The sequence below is a fragment of the Sinohyriopsis cumingii genome, chromosome 11 (genome assembly GCF_028554795.1).
Source record: "Sinohyriopsis cumingii isolate HCF-2022 chromosome 11, ASM2855479v2, whole genome shotgun sequence".
Classification (NCBI taxonomy): Eukaryota; Metazoa; Mollusca; class Bivalvia; order Unionida; family Unionidae; genus Sinohyriopsis; species Sinohyriopsis cumingii.
Genome location: NC_142971.1, coordinates 20,085,076 through 20,098,677, shown reverse-complemented (window position 1 = coordinate 20,098,677; position 13,602 = coordinate 20,085,076). Strand labels below are relative to the sequence as shown.

General features: G+C 33.6%; 1 protein-coding gene across 3 annotated transcripts in view; it reads right to left on the bottom strand.

The window, feature by feature from the left end:
- LOC149787709 (cytochrome P450 3A24-like) overlaps window positions 1-13,309 on the bottom strand; it is a 28,523-nt gene extending 15,214 nt beyond the window's left edge. Inside the window, exons 1-4 of one of the 3 annotated variants that reach the window (XM_089973895.1) lie at window positions 13,073-13,309; window positions 7,626-7,722; window positions 6,429-6,481; window positions 1,481-1,577 (exon numbers count right to left, since the gene is read on the bottom strand). In XM_089973895.1, coding sequence (XP_089830021.1) covers window positions 1,481-1,577; window positions 6,429-6,481; window positions 7,626-7,722; window positions 13,073-13,146 — 321 coding nt within the window. In that variant the 5' untranslated portion in view covers window positions 13,147-13,309. Of the gene's footprint in view, window positions 1-1,480; window positions 1,578-6,428; window positions 6,482-7,625; window positions 7,723-11,482; window positions 11,748-12,962; window positions 13,033-13,072 lie in introns of those variants that run through there. The other 2 variants (XM_089973897.1, XM_089973896.1) reach the window with 2 other exon arrangements.
- Window positions 13,310-13,602: the final 293 nt, after the last annotated feature.

The following is a 13,602-nucleotide window of genomic DNA, read 5'->3' as shown; positions in this document are numbered from 1 at the left end:
TTCACATCTGTACATGCTGATTCTCATTAAATTCTCGAGAGATGAGATGCAGAGCTTATTTCTGATGTCAGTTTTTATGAGGTTCATCTTACTGAATCCACGTTCACAGTCTACAGTGCTGATAGGTGACACCAGTAGTCTCTCAGCAGCCCCACCCCACCCCCCACCCCTTTATGGCTAGCTTCACAAAGCTTGTAGTGAATTGCATCCTAAATCCCAAGAATGATCACTGAATGCTGTATAAATTTTCTTGACAAGCAAAATAGGATCTCCATTCCCACCAATGAAACTTACACGAGTCAACACCTGGCAATATTGGACCATATATATAAGCATAAATTCACACCCAATTTAGGGAATCTTTCACTCCTGTGTTTTGAGAAATAAATAATTATTATTAATTATGCAAAACTGTTTTTTTTGTGCTATTTCTTGCTGCGGAGTTTAAGTTTCTGCAGCCGTACTCAGATCAATGAGTAAAATGCTGCACTGGTGACAGATATAATTGTGATTGAGATTTTTTCCATTTGCTTTGTATTTATACAGTGGGTACTTCAAACGTTATCAGTTTTCTATAAAGGTTCAGCGAAACTATTGTATTGGTATATGTAAAAAAAAAAAACACAGAAGGATTAGCCATACAATTAATTGTATCTGTTCTATTCGCGTCTTCAAAAATCGGTCAGTTGTAGGTATAGTGTGGTAGCATGATTGACTATCGCAGCCTACAGTACTCAGCCCAGATGTCAGCATAAGCAGATTATGATGTAACAATGCACTGTAAAGATGGGGTCGTCAATACGAACAAAGGATCGTTTGTGTAACAGATTGATTCCAATGCATTGCTTAGTCAAGTTTGTGGCTTCCTTTCATTCTCCCTTTTAATTTATCCAGTCCAAATCCATGATTGTATGTACAAATTAAATAACCAAAAAGTATGTCACCAAAAAAATAGCCAGATGGGATATTTTTGTCGCCAATAAGGGAAAAAAATCGCAATTTGCGACATTGGCGAAGCCCAGGACGATCCCTGGATCAATGACAATGATGAGAATGAGGAGGATCATTACAAAATTACTTAATGCAATTAAGTAATGCCTGGAATATCAAAGACTAAAGTTATTGCACATAATTGTTACAAAATATATGCTACTAATTAAATGAAATAAATCAGGTAATTATTTAATAATATTTGTCTACAACCTTTAAAAACATATCAATTATTTTTAAAAATCCAAACCACAACCAAAATTATTAATGCTACATTAAAAGTCCAACACACACACACACACATACACACACAATGAAATATCAGATAAAATATTTAACTTTTGAAAAAGATGACTATATTTATGAAGTTTTCATTATATACATAAAATGAAGACATATACAATATTCATGAAACTATATCCATTTTGTACGTATCAAATAACTAAGACAGTATTTATGAAAGTCAAATAATAGTAAATAAACCACATACCGGCCGATCTGTAAAATCTGGAAATCTCTTCACTAATATCTGCTTTATCATCTCCGGATCAGTGATTAACAACTGAGGAATGTTGCCAAGGTAAATTCTAAATAATAATAATAATAATAATAATAATACTAATAACTAATAATAACAAATAATAATAAGAAGAAGAAAGAAGAAGAAGAATTTTCTCATTCTGTTTTACCTATATTATCCTTTTTTGTAGTTGTTCAAAAATTGCAATTATTTTTAAAGTGTCTTAAATTATATCAGTCAAATTCAAAGGGTCATCAAATTCTATAAATTCTTAGGAGATACAATAAAGGTCAATGTGGAGAAAAACTTTTACTTTTTTAATGATTTCTGTGCTCCAATATGTGTAAAACAAAAATCCTGGTAAAATGTATTCCAAGCATATTGGTGAAATTTTGTTTTAACTTGATGAATGGCTTAGTCCAAAATTAGCTGTTGCCTTACCTCCCTTGACTAAGGCCTTGCTTTTTAACACCTTTGCAGAATAGAACAACCATCATTACAACATAAAAGGTGTTAAAACAACATTTTTATGAAGAGTATGCAGTCAACACTTGTAAAAGGTAAATTGCTTTTTCTATTTTCGTGGGTATGAAGAGATCAGGGAAAGCTAACTTTCTGGAAGAGTAAAAGCAAAGAAAACTATTGATGGACTGATTGAAACTGAGTCAACCTGAAATTCTCATCTCGATGTTTGTGAGAACCTTACATCGTCGATATCATTTCGTTCCATGTTATTTACTGGTGACAGAAACTATCAGTACTTCATAATGTAATCATAAATTTGTCATGATATCGGGGCAAAACGTTATCAAATTAAGCAAAATAAGTCGTTCCTATCCAAAGGGGCAAAGGAAGCCTAATCGAAAGAATCTTGTGTTACTTGTTTTTCCTCTACCTTACCTGATAACCAAAAATAGAAGATGGGAAAGATTACTGAAAGTGACAGTTACTATTTTGAGATTTTTCATTCAATCAATCATCTCTTTTGAAAGAAATTTAACAAATGTTAACTTTTTTCTTGTATTAACCGCACTTTTAGTGCATTATTATCATGTGGAGAAAACAGAAGCGAAATGCATTTGCAGACGACACAATGCGGCACAGTATCAAATCCGCAATCCTTGCATTAGGAGTCTGACAGCAGTGATAAATATTATTGTGTAAATGGGGAAATTAACATTGGACTGCCATATTTAAATGTATTGGGGAAAAATACTTTGTCTAAAATCTGGTTCATGGTTTGTTTTTTACATCTGGGGTGAGCCTATCTGGTTAGAAATTGTAACAAAATTACAGGTTGGTTCTGGTGTGGGTGGGTGGGAGAATCAGTGGTTTTCTAACTGAAATGAATATTAACTCAAAGTTTTATCAGAATCGAGATAGACAAAGGGAGTCAATGTTTTAATGGATAAATAACTAGATAAGTTATTCATCAAATAAGAGAGATATTACCCATCAACAGTGACAACTGGACTCCTGATGTCCATAGTTCAACATGATGTCTTGAGTATAAGAACCGGGGAGAATTAACTTGAGGCTACCACTGTTTTGTAGGACATTTAGGAGATGCAGACATCCTGTTAAAAATCTGTCCATAGGCTTCACGTGATGGGTGCTTATAGAGCCAAAGTGAATGGCAAATTTGTTTAATATTCAATAATTTCTGACAAATCTCTGATATGCTAGTAGCTTTGTGTTTTTCATTGTTTTTGTTGTAAACTAACTGACGTTGGCCTAGGTAATAAATGGTGTAAATTTGCGAATATACTGAATGTTAAGTTAAATATCATATGGAGACGATTCAATGGTTTATGTCTTAAAATGTTTTGAACCAATCTGATAGTGACTGATTTGTCTCAAATGGGACAAAAGTCATGTTTTGGCTTAGATTTAAGACACACTGAAAATAAACAGCCTATACCAAAGTTAAAATATCTTCTAATAAGTTTGTGAGTTTGAAGGTACCTAGTTTGAACTGTACTCTCAAGATTATTTTTATGGTAAATTTTCAAACTAAAGGCATGAATCGACAAAAAGATAAGATTTTTCTTGTAAGGTTGTGACATTTTCGATTCAATTGGTCACGTTTTGATGTAAGATAGTTTTCTTGTACAATGAAGCTTGAGTTTTGAAAACAGCGAAACTAATTTAAAAAACAGTGTAAACTAACACTACATATATTATGAAGGAAATGTACTTCATGAAGAAGCACCAAAATGAGAGAGAGAGAGAGAGAGATATTTCTTCAAAACCCAAATGGTACTTTTTCATTGCTGGCCTAAGTCTCTTTGATGTATGTGTGTGCGTGTGTGTGAAATACAGAGAAAGAGAGCATACTGTAAGTAAAGGGCCATTTGGGGTTTTAAAAATACAACACTCTTGATCTCTCCCTCTCCCTCTATCCTCTCTCTCCCTCTCATGTTAAACCTATGATGTAATATTGATTTTAGTTAGAAACCAAATGTTCCGGTCAAAGCAGAACCAACCTGAAATATCTTTACAATTTCTAATCAGACTCACCACAGAGAAAGAAACATATGAACACAAGACACCCAAATACCCTAAAGAGTCCCACTATTCTACTTCAGATATTTCTGTCAACTAAGTTATAACCACTCCCCCCATAGATAAATATTAAAGAGTAAAAATTAGTGACTTATCTATTGATCCCCATACCATTCTCTCTCTTTCTCTGTTTCAAAGAAGGCAAACCAAACTTTAGATTTAATTGGATTATTGTAATCTACCCCATGAACAAACAAATAGTGATACACACACGCCTAACCAAGCTGTACAAAAAGGGCCATTTTGGGGGTTCGAAAACATATATGGACTTGATCTATCTCTTCCTTGCATCATCCATCTCCGAATAAATCAACTATTCCCGTCAAAACAAAACCAACCTGTAACATTCTTAAAATTTCTAATCAGAATCTTTACAGAGGAATAAACCTATGAATACAGGACTCCTTAAGCCCTAAAGTGTCACCCTATATTACTTCAGACACACTGTCAACTGAGCTATTGCATCTGCCCTGGCCTGATGTTTTAAAAAGTATAAATGAGGTCTGACTTTAAGAAAAGGGAAATGCAGTATTTTTTATGGCAATGCTTTATAGATAAATATGCCCAAAATTGATCACTGCACTATATAATGATTTCATTTCCCATGATAGCCTTTATTTAAATAAAATCGAAACTAAATGATAAAAATAGTAAATCTTTATTCATTCAAAACACAAGAGTTTTATTTGCCCAGCATGATGCCATTTTTTTCTTATTACAATCAATATTTGAATTTGTTCAAAATAGTTGAACCACCAAAGCCTCACATACATGAAGGTAAGAGGGGCCCCGAGTGGCCGAGTGGTCTAAAGCTCTATCTGTTATGGATCACTGCCATCTCACCTCTGTCTGCATGGGTTTGAATCTAGGATTCGGCGAATGTGGGCATGTGAGAAAACTTGCCAGTAGCTTCTCATGGGTCGGTGGTTCTTCCCGGGTTCTTCCTCCACCATTAATACTGGCTGCCATGCATAGCCTATCATGTGCTGAAAAATGGCGTTAAACCCCACAACAACAACAACATGAAGGTAAGAATTTATGCCTGTGTGCACGTGCTTACATACACTACACACATTTATGTTATCACAAATATGAGGAAAAACCATCCAAGAATGAATGTCACATATTTCATTAACAAATGTTTTGCCTTAACAGACTGAATGTTAGATATATGGGTGACAGAAGTCTGAGAAAAATATTTAAATGCAAGAAACAAAAACCTGGACAAGTTACAATTTTATTATAAATACCGCAAAATCAGAAGGAAAGACTAATTTTTAGGAGAAAAAAATATTAATGGTTAACAATTACCTGATTTTTGATAATTATTGCTCGTCCAAATGGATTTCATTTAAAAGAGCAAAATTTAGTGTTCAATGATATTAAGAAATCATACAGATACAGGTACATCCCTAAATCATACAGATACAGGAATATCCCTAAATCATACAGATACAGGAATATCCCTAAATCATACATATATATCCCTAAATCATACAGATACAGGTATATCAATAAATCATACAGATACAGATATATCCCTAAATCATACAGATATATCCCTAAATCATACAGATATATCCCTAAATCATACAGATACAGGTATATCCCTAAATCATACAGATATATCCCTAAATAATACAGATACAGGAATATCCCTTAATCAAACAGATACAGGAATATCCTGAAATCATACATATATATCCCTAAATCATACAGATACAGGTATATCCCTATATCATACAGATATATCCCTAAATCATACAGATACAGGTATATCCCTAAATCATAGATACACGAATATCCCTAAATCATACAGATACAGCTATATCCCTAAATCATACAGATACAGGAATATCCCTAAATCATACAGATATATCCCTAAATCATACAGATACAAGTATATCCCTAAATCATACAGATATATTCCTAAATCATACAGATACAGGTATATCCCTAAATCATACAGATACAGGAATATCCCTTAATCATACAGATACAGGAATATCCTGAAATCATACATATATATCCCTAAATCATAGATACAGGTATATCCCTAAATCATACAGATACAGGTATATCCCTAAATCATACATATATATCCCTAAATCATACAGATACAGGAATATTCCTAAATTATACAGATACAGGAATATCTCTAAATCATACAGATATATGATATCCCTAAATCATACAAATACAGGTATATCCCTAAACGTTATTACCTTCACAGTATGAAGATCTGTTTGCTGCGCATGAACTGCAGCAGAAAATCTTAAGCCTGAAGCAACATAACGACACATATAAAGCATTGGAGAGAGAGAGAGAGAGAGCATGAGAGAAAGATAGTTACCCGACGCATCTTCCATATTTCTGCATCAAGCTGAGGTCGGTCTCATGTAAGCCCTGTAAAGAAGTTTCATTACAATACTTTATATCTTATAAGATTTCCAAAAGGAAATATTCGTATTCTTTTTATGCAAAGCCCCGTTTTCTTTGAACAGATTGTTTTGAGTTTTTATTCTATCCTTTTCACCAAAAATTTGTACACTTAATTAGCTCTCTGCATTCAACAACTATCACATTTCAACACATTCACTGCATGTCAGGGGTGCCAAAAATAAAACAATTTTGACATTTGACAAATTTCACTTTTTATTTGTTGTAAGAATGTATGAATAAGAAAATCAAAAGGAGGTAAACAAAATAATTGTGAATTGCAGTTACATATTTTAGTTATCAAACTGATTTTCTAAATTTAATATAAATTCTGTGTAGCAGTTTCAAGTGAATTTGTAACAAGAATTATTCTTTTACCAAACTATACAATTTTTGTCATACACCTTCTCAAAACTTATCACTAAAATAATCACAAAAAGAGTGGCTAGTTTTATTCAAATGTTTTGCAACTGGATAATCATCTTTTCTAGTTCTATTTTCAAAAAGGCAGAATTACATTCTTTATTACAAAGAATCTATTGTTTGACCTATACAGACATGTTTCTACACTTCTTAAAGAAAACAGGATCAACAAGTCCTACTGATGTACAATCTATATTTCCATGGATTTGTATTCTTTCCTGTTAGCCTCGTATATCCGGTAAATGACGTTAAGAACTTCTGAACTATGTAATTATTAGCTCTAATGTTCTTTAAAAACGCATCGCCAAAGCATGGTTCATATTTTGTAAAAGTGTTATTCTTTCTTCAGTAAGTATGTTACAAAAGAAATTTATTTGTTTATCTATTTAAACATTTCAACAAAGTCGGGAAATGTAGAATGATCAGAAGAGAAACAAAATCACTTTAGCAAGCTAATTGAAACATATACATTGCTAAAATATTAAGATTCTTAGAACAAGAATAGAGAAATAATAATAATAATAATAATAATAATAAAAGCTACAATGGTAAACAAAAATCATCCCCGTTTCATACTTTGCAACTATTAAAATGACTTTTTCTCCATTGAAATGGTTTCTTTATAAATATTCTTACCCTTATATAACCCACTGTCAATATCCGTTTCAGTTTTTAATATATTTGGTACCTTCTTTCCAATGTCAATGGCAATTCCAAAGAACGGAATCGGCGTTGGACCTGGGATACCAAGTGAGCGGAAGTAGCTCTGTTTATAGAGTGTGTACCTGAAGCAAAATGGACAATGTTGATCATATGTTCGTTGTGCGCACTCCTTCGAAATAATTTTCCTGTTTGCCTAATAAAGCTTTTGCGAAACATGTATGCACGTTGAAACAGATAAATTTTACCTTGCATTCTTGTAAAAGTGGCTAAGGACTAGCTTTATTTCCATCATCTATTGCATGGGCCAAAGGTGAATAGAAGACAGAAATGGAAAAAGTTTCAGGATAAACCACTAATTGAGGAAATTGTGGAACACAAAAGACAGTACCAAATGTTTTAAATTTCCAAATGAAGAGAAAGCCTTGCGACAAGGAAATCATTGACATTAAATTATCTCCGGATATACATACATATATAATTCCAGGTTGTAAAGAAATTAAAGACTATCCAAGAAAGGTAATAATAATTTTTCTCACGAATCAAATTGAAATGGCTGATGAGACGAAATGTGTGAGAGATTTAAGTCTTTATTCATGATCTTGATTAAATTTTGATGCAGTTCTAACATACATCTTTTATAAGCATTTGTTCAAAGTGCTAGCATTGCGCAAAAATCAAAATCACGAGTGACCTTTATTTTTCTTCCATAGAATGCTAATTGATGACTGGGATAGCTTACCATCCGAACAGCAAACAGATTCAAAGTGATTTTGAGACACGTGTTACACAAGCCAGAGGTATAAACATAATCAAAAATATCAAGTTCTCTGTGTTTCTTTTTTGCATATTCTGTCTTAGCTATCATCTAAACTTGCAGGCATTTTAGGTTAAAGAGATAAGGGTATGAAATCAGGAACATTACCTTTCTTGAATAGATATCAAACGGTGTATCTCACTTGTCAAAACAATAAAATATAGAGGAAGAAGACACTGAATGCCATTCAAGTTTGATCAGCTTTTTGGATTTACAGTTGCCAAAATATTACCGTCACAGGATAATTACTTTTCGCATAACTATGTAGACAGTTTATGTCAACAGCTATTTCAGTCAAAGTAGACTAACGAATGCGATGAAGATACGTCACCATCATATGATCCTAGGAGTACGTTTGCACTGCAGATAGATCATGTACGCCCTAGTTAGTTATTGGCTCAATAATAAAAATGCCTGCAAAAGTTTTCCCAAACAATATCCCGCCCAGAATTAGTTTGCTCCGATTTGTGGACAAAAGAGATTATTATAGCGATTATATTAGCAGAAAGAAGAATTATCTTTAGTTCAAAGAAAACATATTCTGTTTTGGAACAAAATCAAACATGCCTCCTTCCGCCCGCCATCCGATGTTTCCTATATTTCTAAAGCTCGACTTAAACCGCCAGATGCTTAAAAACTATATATATATATATATATATATATATATATATATATAATTAACCTAGATCATGTGAAAGATAAATGGTTGCTATGGAGGCTGTAAAAGACAACATTGACTAGAACGTGTCACAGATGGAACAGTATCTAAAAAATGTAATGACATTAAATGAAAGGATATGGCGATGTCAAAGTATTGTTTCTCACATGACAATCATTAAGACCAAGATAATGATTAATATTTCCTTCAATTTGATTAAAATTTTACCTATGCAATTTTGGGGAAGAAGTGAAATCTATTTTTATCCTGGTTGTTACTGAGTTTGAATGGTTGGTTATAGACATCATCAAGAACAAAATTTGTCTAAAATGATTCCTGGAAGGTTTGACCAAATTAGGCACTTTATTTAGATGCTAAAATATGCATTTCATCTGGTTGTTACAGTAACATAGATTCAGTCACTTCCAAGTTCATGCAAAACAGATTATAAATGATTAATGCATGATACTGAATGTGTCTTTCTCACCTTCTATGAGATTCCTAACAGATGCAGACACCCCTCATATTCATTATTCTATTTACCTAGTTCATCTGAGGAGTTCTTCGGTACCCAAGATTTTGTCATAAAACAGAATACAACAGAAACTTTCTGCAAAGCAGTATGTCCTTCCCTCTAATGCATTATTAACTCCATACCACTAAAGCTACATGCACAGGAAGCCGTTGCCATGGTATGTGATACACTCTCAAGTTATGATATATAACTGGTTCAAGTTTCATTAAACTATCGTTAGCAGTTCAGAAGTTGTTCATCAGACAATTTCTAAATTACATAAATACACTGTGCCTTGACTTGCCGTGAAGTTAACCTTGAATGTAGATTCTGTCTTAAGCTTATGAGCTATAAATAGAATCAGTCTAATATTGAACTCGTGTACAGTTTAGTATGCTTGAGTGCTGTGACATAGATCAGGTGACCTGGTACTGAAAGTTAGATTAAATAGATCAGGTGACCTGGTACTACAAGTTAGATTAAATAGATCAGGTGACCAGGTACTGCTAGTTAAATTAAATAGATCAGGTGACCTGGTACTACGAGTTAGATTGAATAGATCAGGTGAACAGGTACTGCAAGTTAGATTAAATAGATCAGGTGACCTGGTACTACAAGTTAGATTAAATAGATCAAGTGACCAGGTACTGCTAGTTAAATTAAATAGATCAGGTGACCTGGTACTACGAGTTAGATTAAATAGATCAGGTGACCTGGTACTGCGAGTTAAATTAAATAGATCAGGTGACGTTATATTGCGACATAGAGTAATGAAGATATATATAAAAAGAGAAGAGAACATTTATTGATTTTCCTATTTTTATTACTGTTCTTATCTTATTGTCAGTTTCCAGAAGCATTTAACGCCTGTTTTAAGAATTAATTTAATCATTTATTTACATTTTTATTGGAATTATATAATGCTGATATGACAGTTTGGACAAAACTATGCTTTGGGATTATTATGAATTCATTCATTGGCGTTTTCGAAAATGTCATTACGATACATCAAGACTGTGATCACTTCAGCACACTCAAGGTATCAGGACATTCAAGACCTGGAGAACTCCCATGGATCTTGTACTATTTATTTCCCTTGAACACATTTATATTGGATACTCTTGCCTTATTGGGGTAAAAAGCACCCATTTTTCTTCTCCAAGACATAAAAATGTAATCTGTAGAGGCGGTTTTCAGAGAGCCTCCGCCCCAATGTGTGCAAAAAATAGTAAGTTTTGTTTATAGTTTAATGGTTAAAAGTATGCCCTGTAAATGCTTTAAGGCAAGATGTTACAGGTAGCTGCACCCCCTGGGCCCCTACCAGGAGTTCCATCCCACAAACATCTTGCCAAATTCACGCAACCCCTACACAATATTATGGATCCGCACCCAATCTCTTTGTTTTATCTTTTGCGCTATCTTCGTCAACAATATTATTAAAATCTGCTGAATGCATTCACTGCAACCAATCTTTAGCTTAAAACAAATTGGTATGTCTTGTTCTTAATTTTTTGACTAATGAGACAGACAGCCATGCTATCAACTATACTTTTACTCTATAAGACATTTAGATGAACCCCAAGATCCCATTTGCTTTATCGACTGCACTTAAATAGCAAACCCAAAACGGCTTTGCTTTACATTACAAAGTATTAAATCTTTTTTCATTCATTTTCTGACCTTAGCAGACCTATCCAAATAAGACGAGTCCATCTCGGTAAGGCAGTTGATTTTTCCGTAAGTTTGACCAGTTTTCAGTAATGTGTAACAAAATACCATAAACTGTTATTGTAAAGCTCGAAAATGTCATTAAAAGTTCGGTATTCGGAACGTGCAGCGACGATAAACATTATGTTCAACTGAAAAGTTTGTAAAGTATGCGTAGACTTTATTTACCACTAGTACAGTTGCACAAATGTTAGTTCCAAACACTATGGAGCTCAATGGCTTGTTGCTATCTTTCAACTTGATGTAATGTTTGGAAATTCTTTTTTTCCATTTCACATGACGATGGCAATCATATCTCCCGCCATGAGTCATACTCAAATTGGCACGTGATGTCCAATAAACATAACTGTGTCCTTCCCAGCTTTTATTCACAAGAATCTGATTATTTTTTTTATTTTTCTGTGTTAATTATTAACACTTTTCAAGATGCTTATTTCCCCTGTTGTCTTAAGGACACCTGGTACTAATGGTATAAACAAATGGGAACCAGCCTGGAAAATAGAGTAAATATGGGTTAGGCTGACCAGGATTGGTTAATAATATAAGTTATGTTGAAAGAAAAAGAATCTTTTGAGAGCTTTTTCTAGTTGTAAGTGAGAAGAAAAATAGAAACATTGTTTTATTATTGAATTTCAGTCCTTTAACAGTCTTGAGTGTGGAATAATCATTACGAAAATTAGCACCAGACTCTTTTGTGCGGAATTGAAAGCACACGTTTCAAACACAATGCCGGTCCAAAAAATGCCGCGGCTATATAGGTTTGACAAAGAGCACTTAAAAACTTTAAGTTATTGAATTTTTAATATCATGGTGTTTGCATAGGTTTACTATAGGAACTGAATTAGTACCATCAGTCCTTAAACTATGGTTCACTACCTGGACGCCATTTACATTTTTTATATATATGATCAACAGTTTTATCATGTAGACGCTTTACATGAACAAATATGTTCAGTTTAAAGCGTCTGGTGTGCTGCTGTAAAGTTAGTCTGGTTTCCTAACTAATTTCACTATTTCTAATATGTAACCCAGATCGAAATCAAACACGGATAAAACACATTTTCCAGATATTTGGCAATGGTCATTTTCCCGTAGGTTTTGCTTATATGCTTAAAGTCCGTATTTTAAGGATAAATTTCGTAAGACTTACGACCAAATCGCAAGAGTTGGCAGGTCTGCATTAGTTAATAGTCTTTTTTATTACCACATGCATTAATCTGCAAGCCGCTATGTACACTATTTACACCTCAGGCTAGTACTCGAATGCATTACGTGACTACATGAGCGTAGTCAAGTTCTATTTTTAGAATAGGCAATTTGTACACATACGTATAAACTTGTCCTTCTTTTAACGCGGTTTTTAGATTCTTGACCGTGAATATAAACTTAAGTGTCCGACATTTTAAATCAAACAAAAATAAACAGAAAGTAAAATGCATGAAGATGTATATGGCAGAGCTGGATAATAAAGAGGAAAAAGAAAACATATAAAACATCGATCCTCATGATGTATGCTATTCGGTCTGCTGACTATGTGTAGTGAGACAGCTTGAGCAAAACAGAATGAGCCCAATATACAAATGAAAAGTATACTTTATAAAAATATAGAGAGCAGTGCTCAATTTTATGGACTAAAAAACATACAAACCTTGATCATCATTGAATTTGACGCAAAAACAATGAGCTCCCAAATCATGCATTTGAGTCTGATAGCTGGCAAGTAATGAGAGAGAGAGAGAGAGAGGGAGAGAAACTTACGTCATTAGTAGACAAACCACAGCCATCAGGATCAAGAGCCAGTTTGGAATGCATACAAGGCCTAAGACCTCCATTTTGTAAAATGCGAACGGTTAACGTAGCCGGGATTCCAACTGCACTGAGTACATTAACTTTGTGTAGAACATTCGGTACACGCCTGATAGGTAGTACTGCCTTTGGCCTTCACGGTAAAGTACCTGAATGAGATAACGTTAGTGTTACATCGTATGTAGGGTCACGTAGGTCTTATCGATCCATTTGATCGTGTCTGTGTCCAATCTAGATGATCTAAATTTACAACCTTTGCGTGTGCGTGTGTGTGTGAGTGTGTGTGTTTGGTATTATTAATGATAATAATAATAATGAGGACTTTGTATAGCGCCTAATCTTTAGGAGCTCTAAGCGCTTTACAACTTTAAAACAACACCTATAAGATAAGAAACATAATAATATTATTACAAAAACAAACAACATGAAATCAGTAAAACATTTTTTAAAAAATAATAAAAAAAATATGCTGAAAATATTTC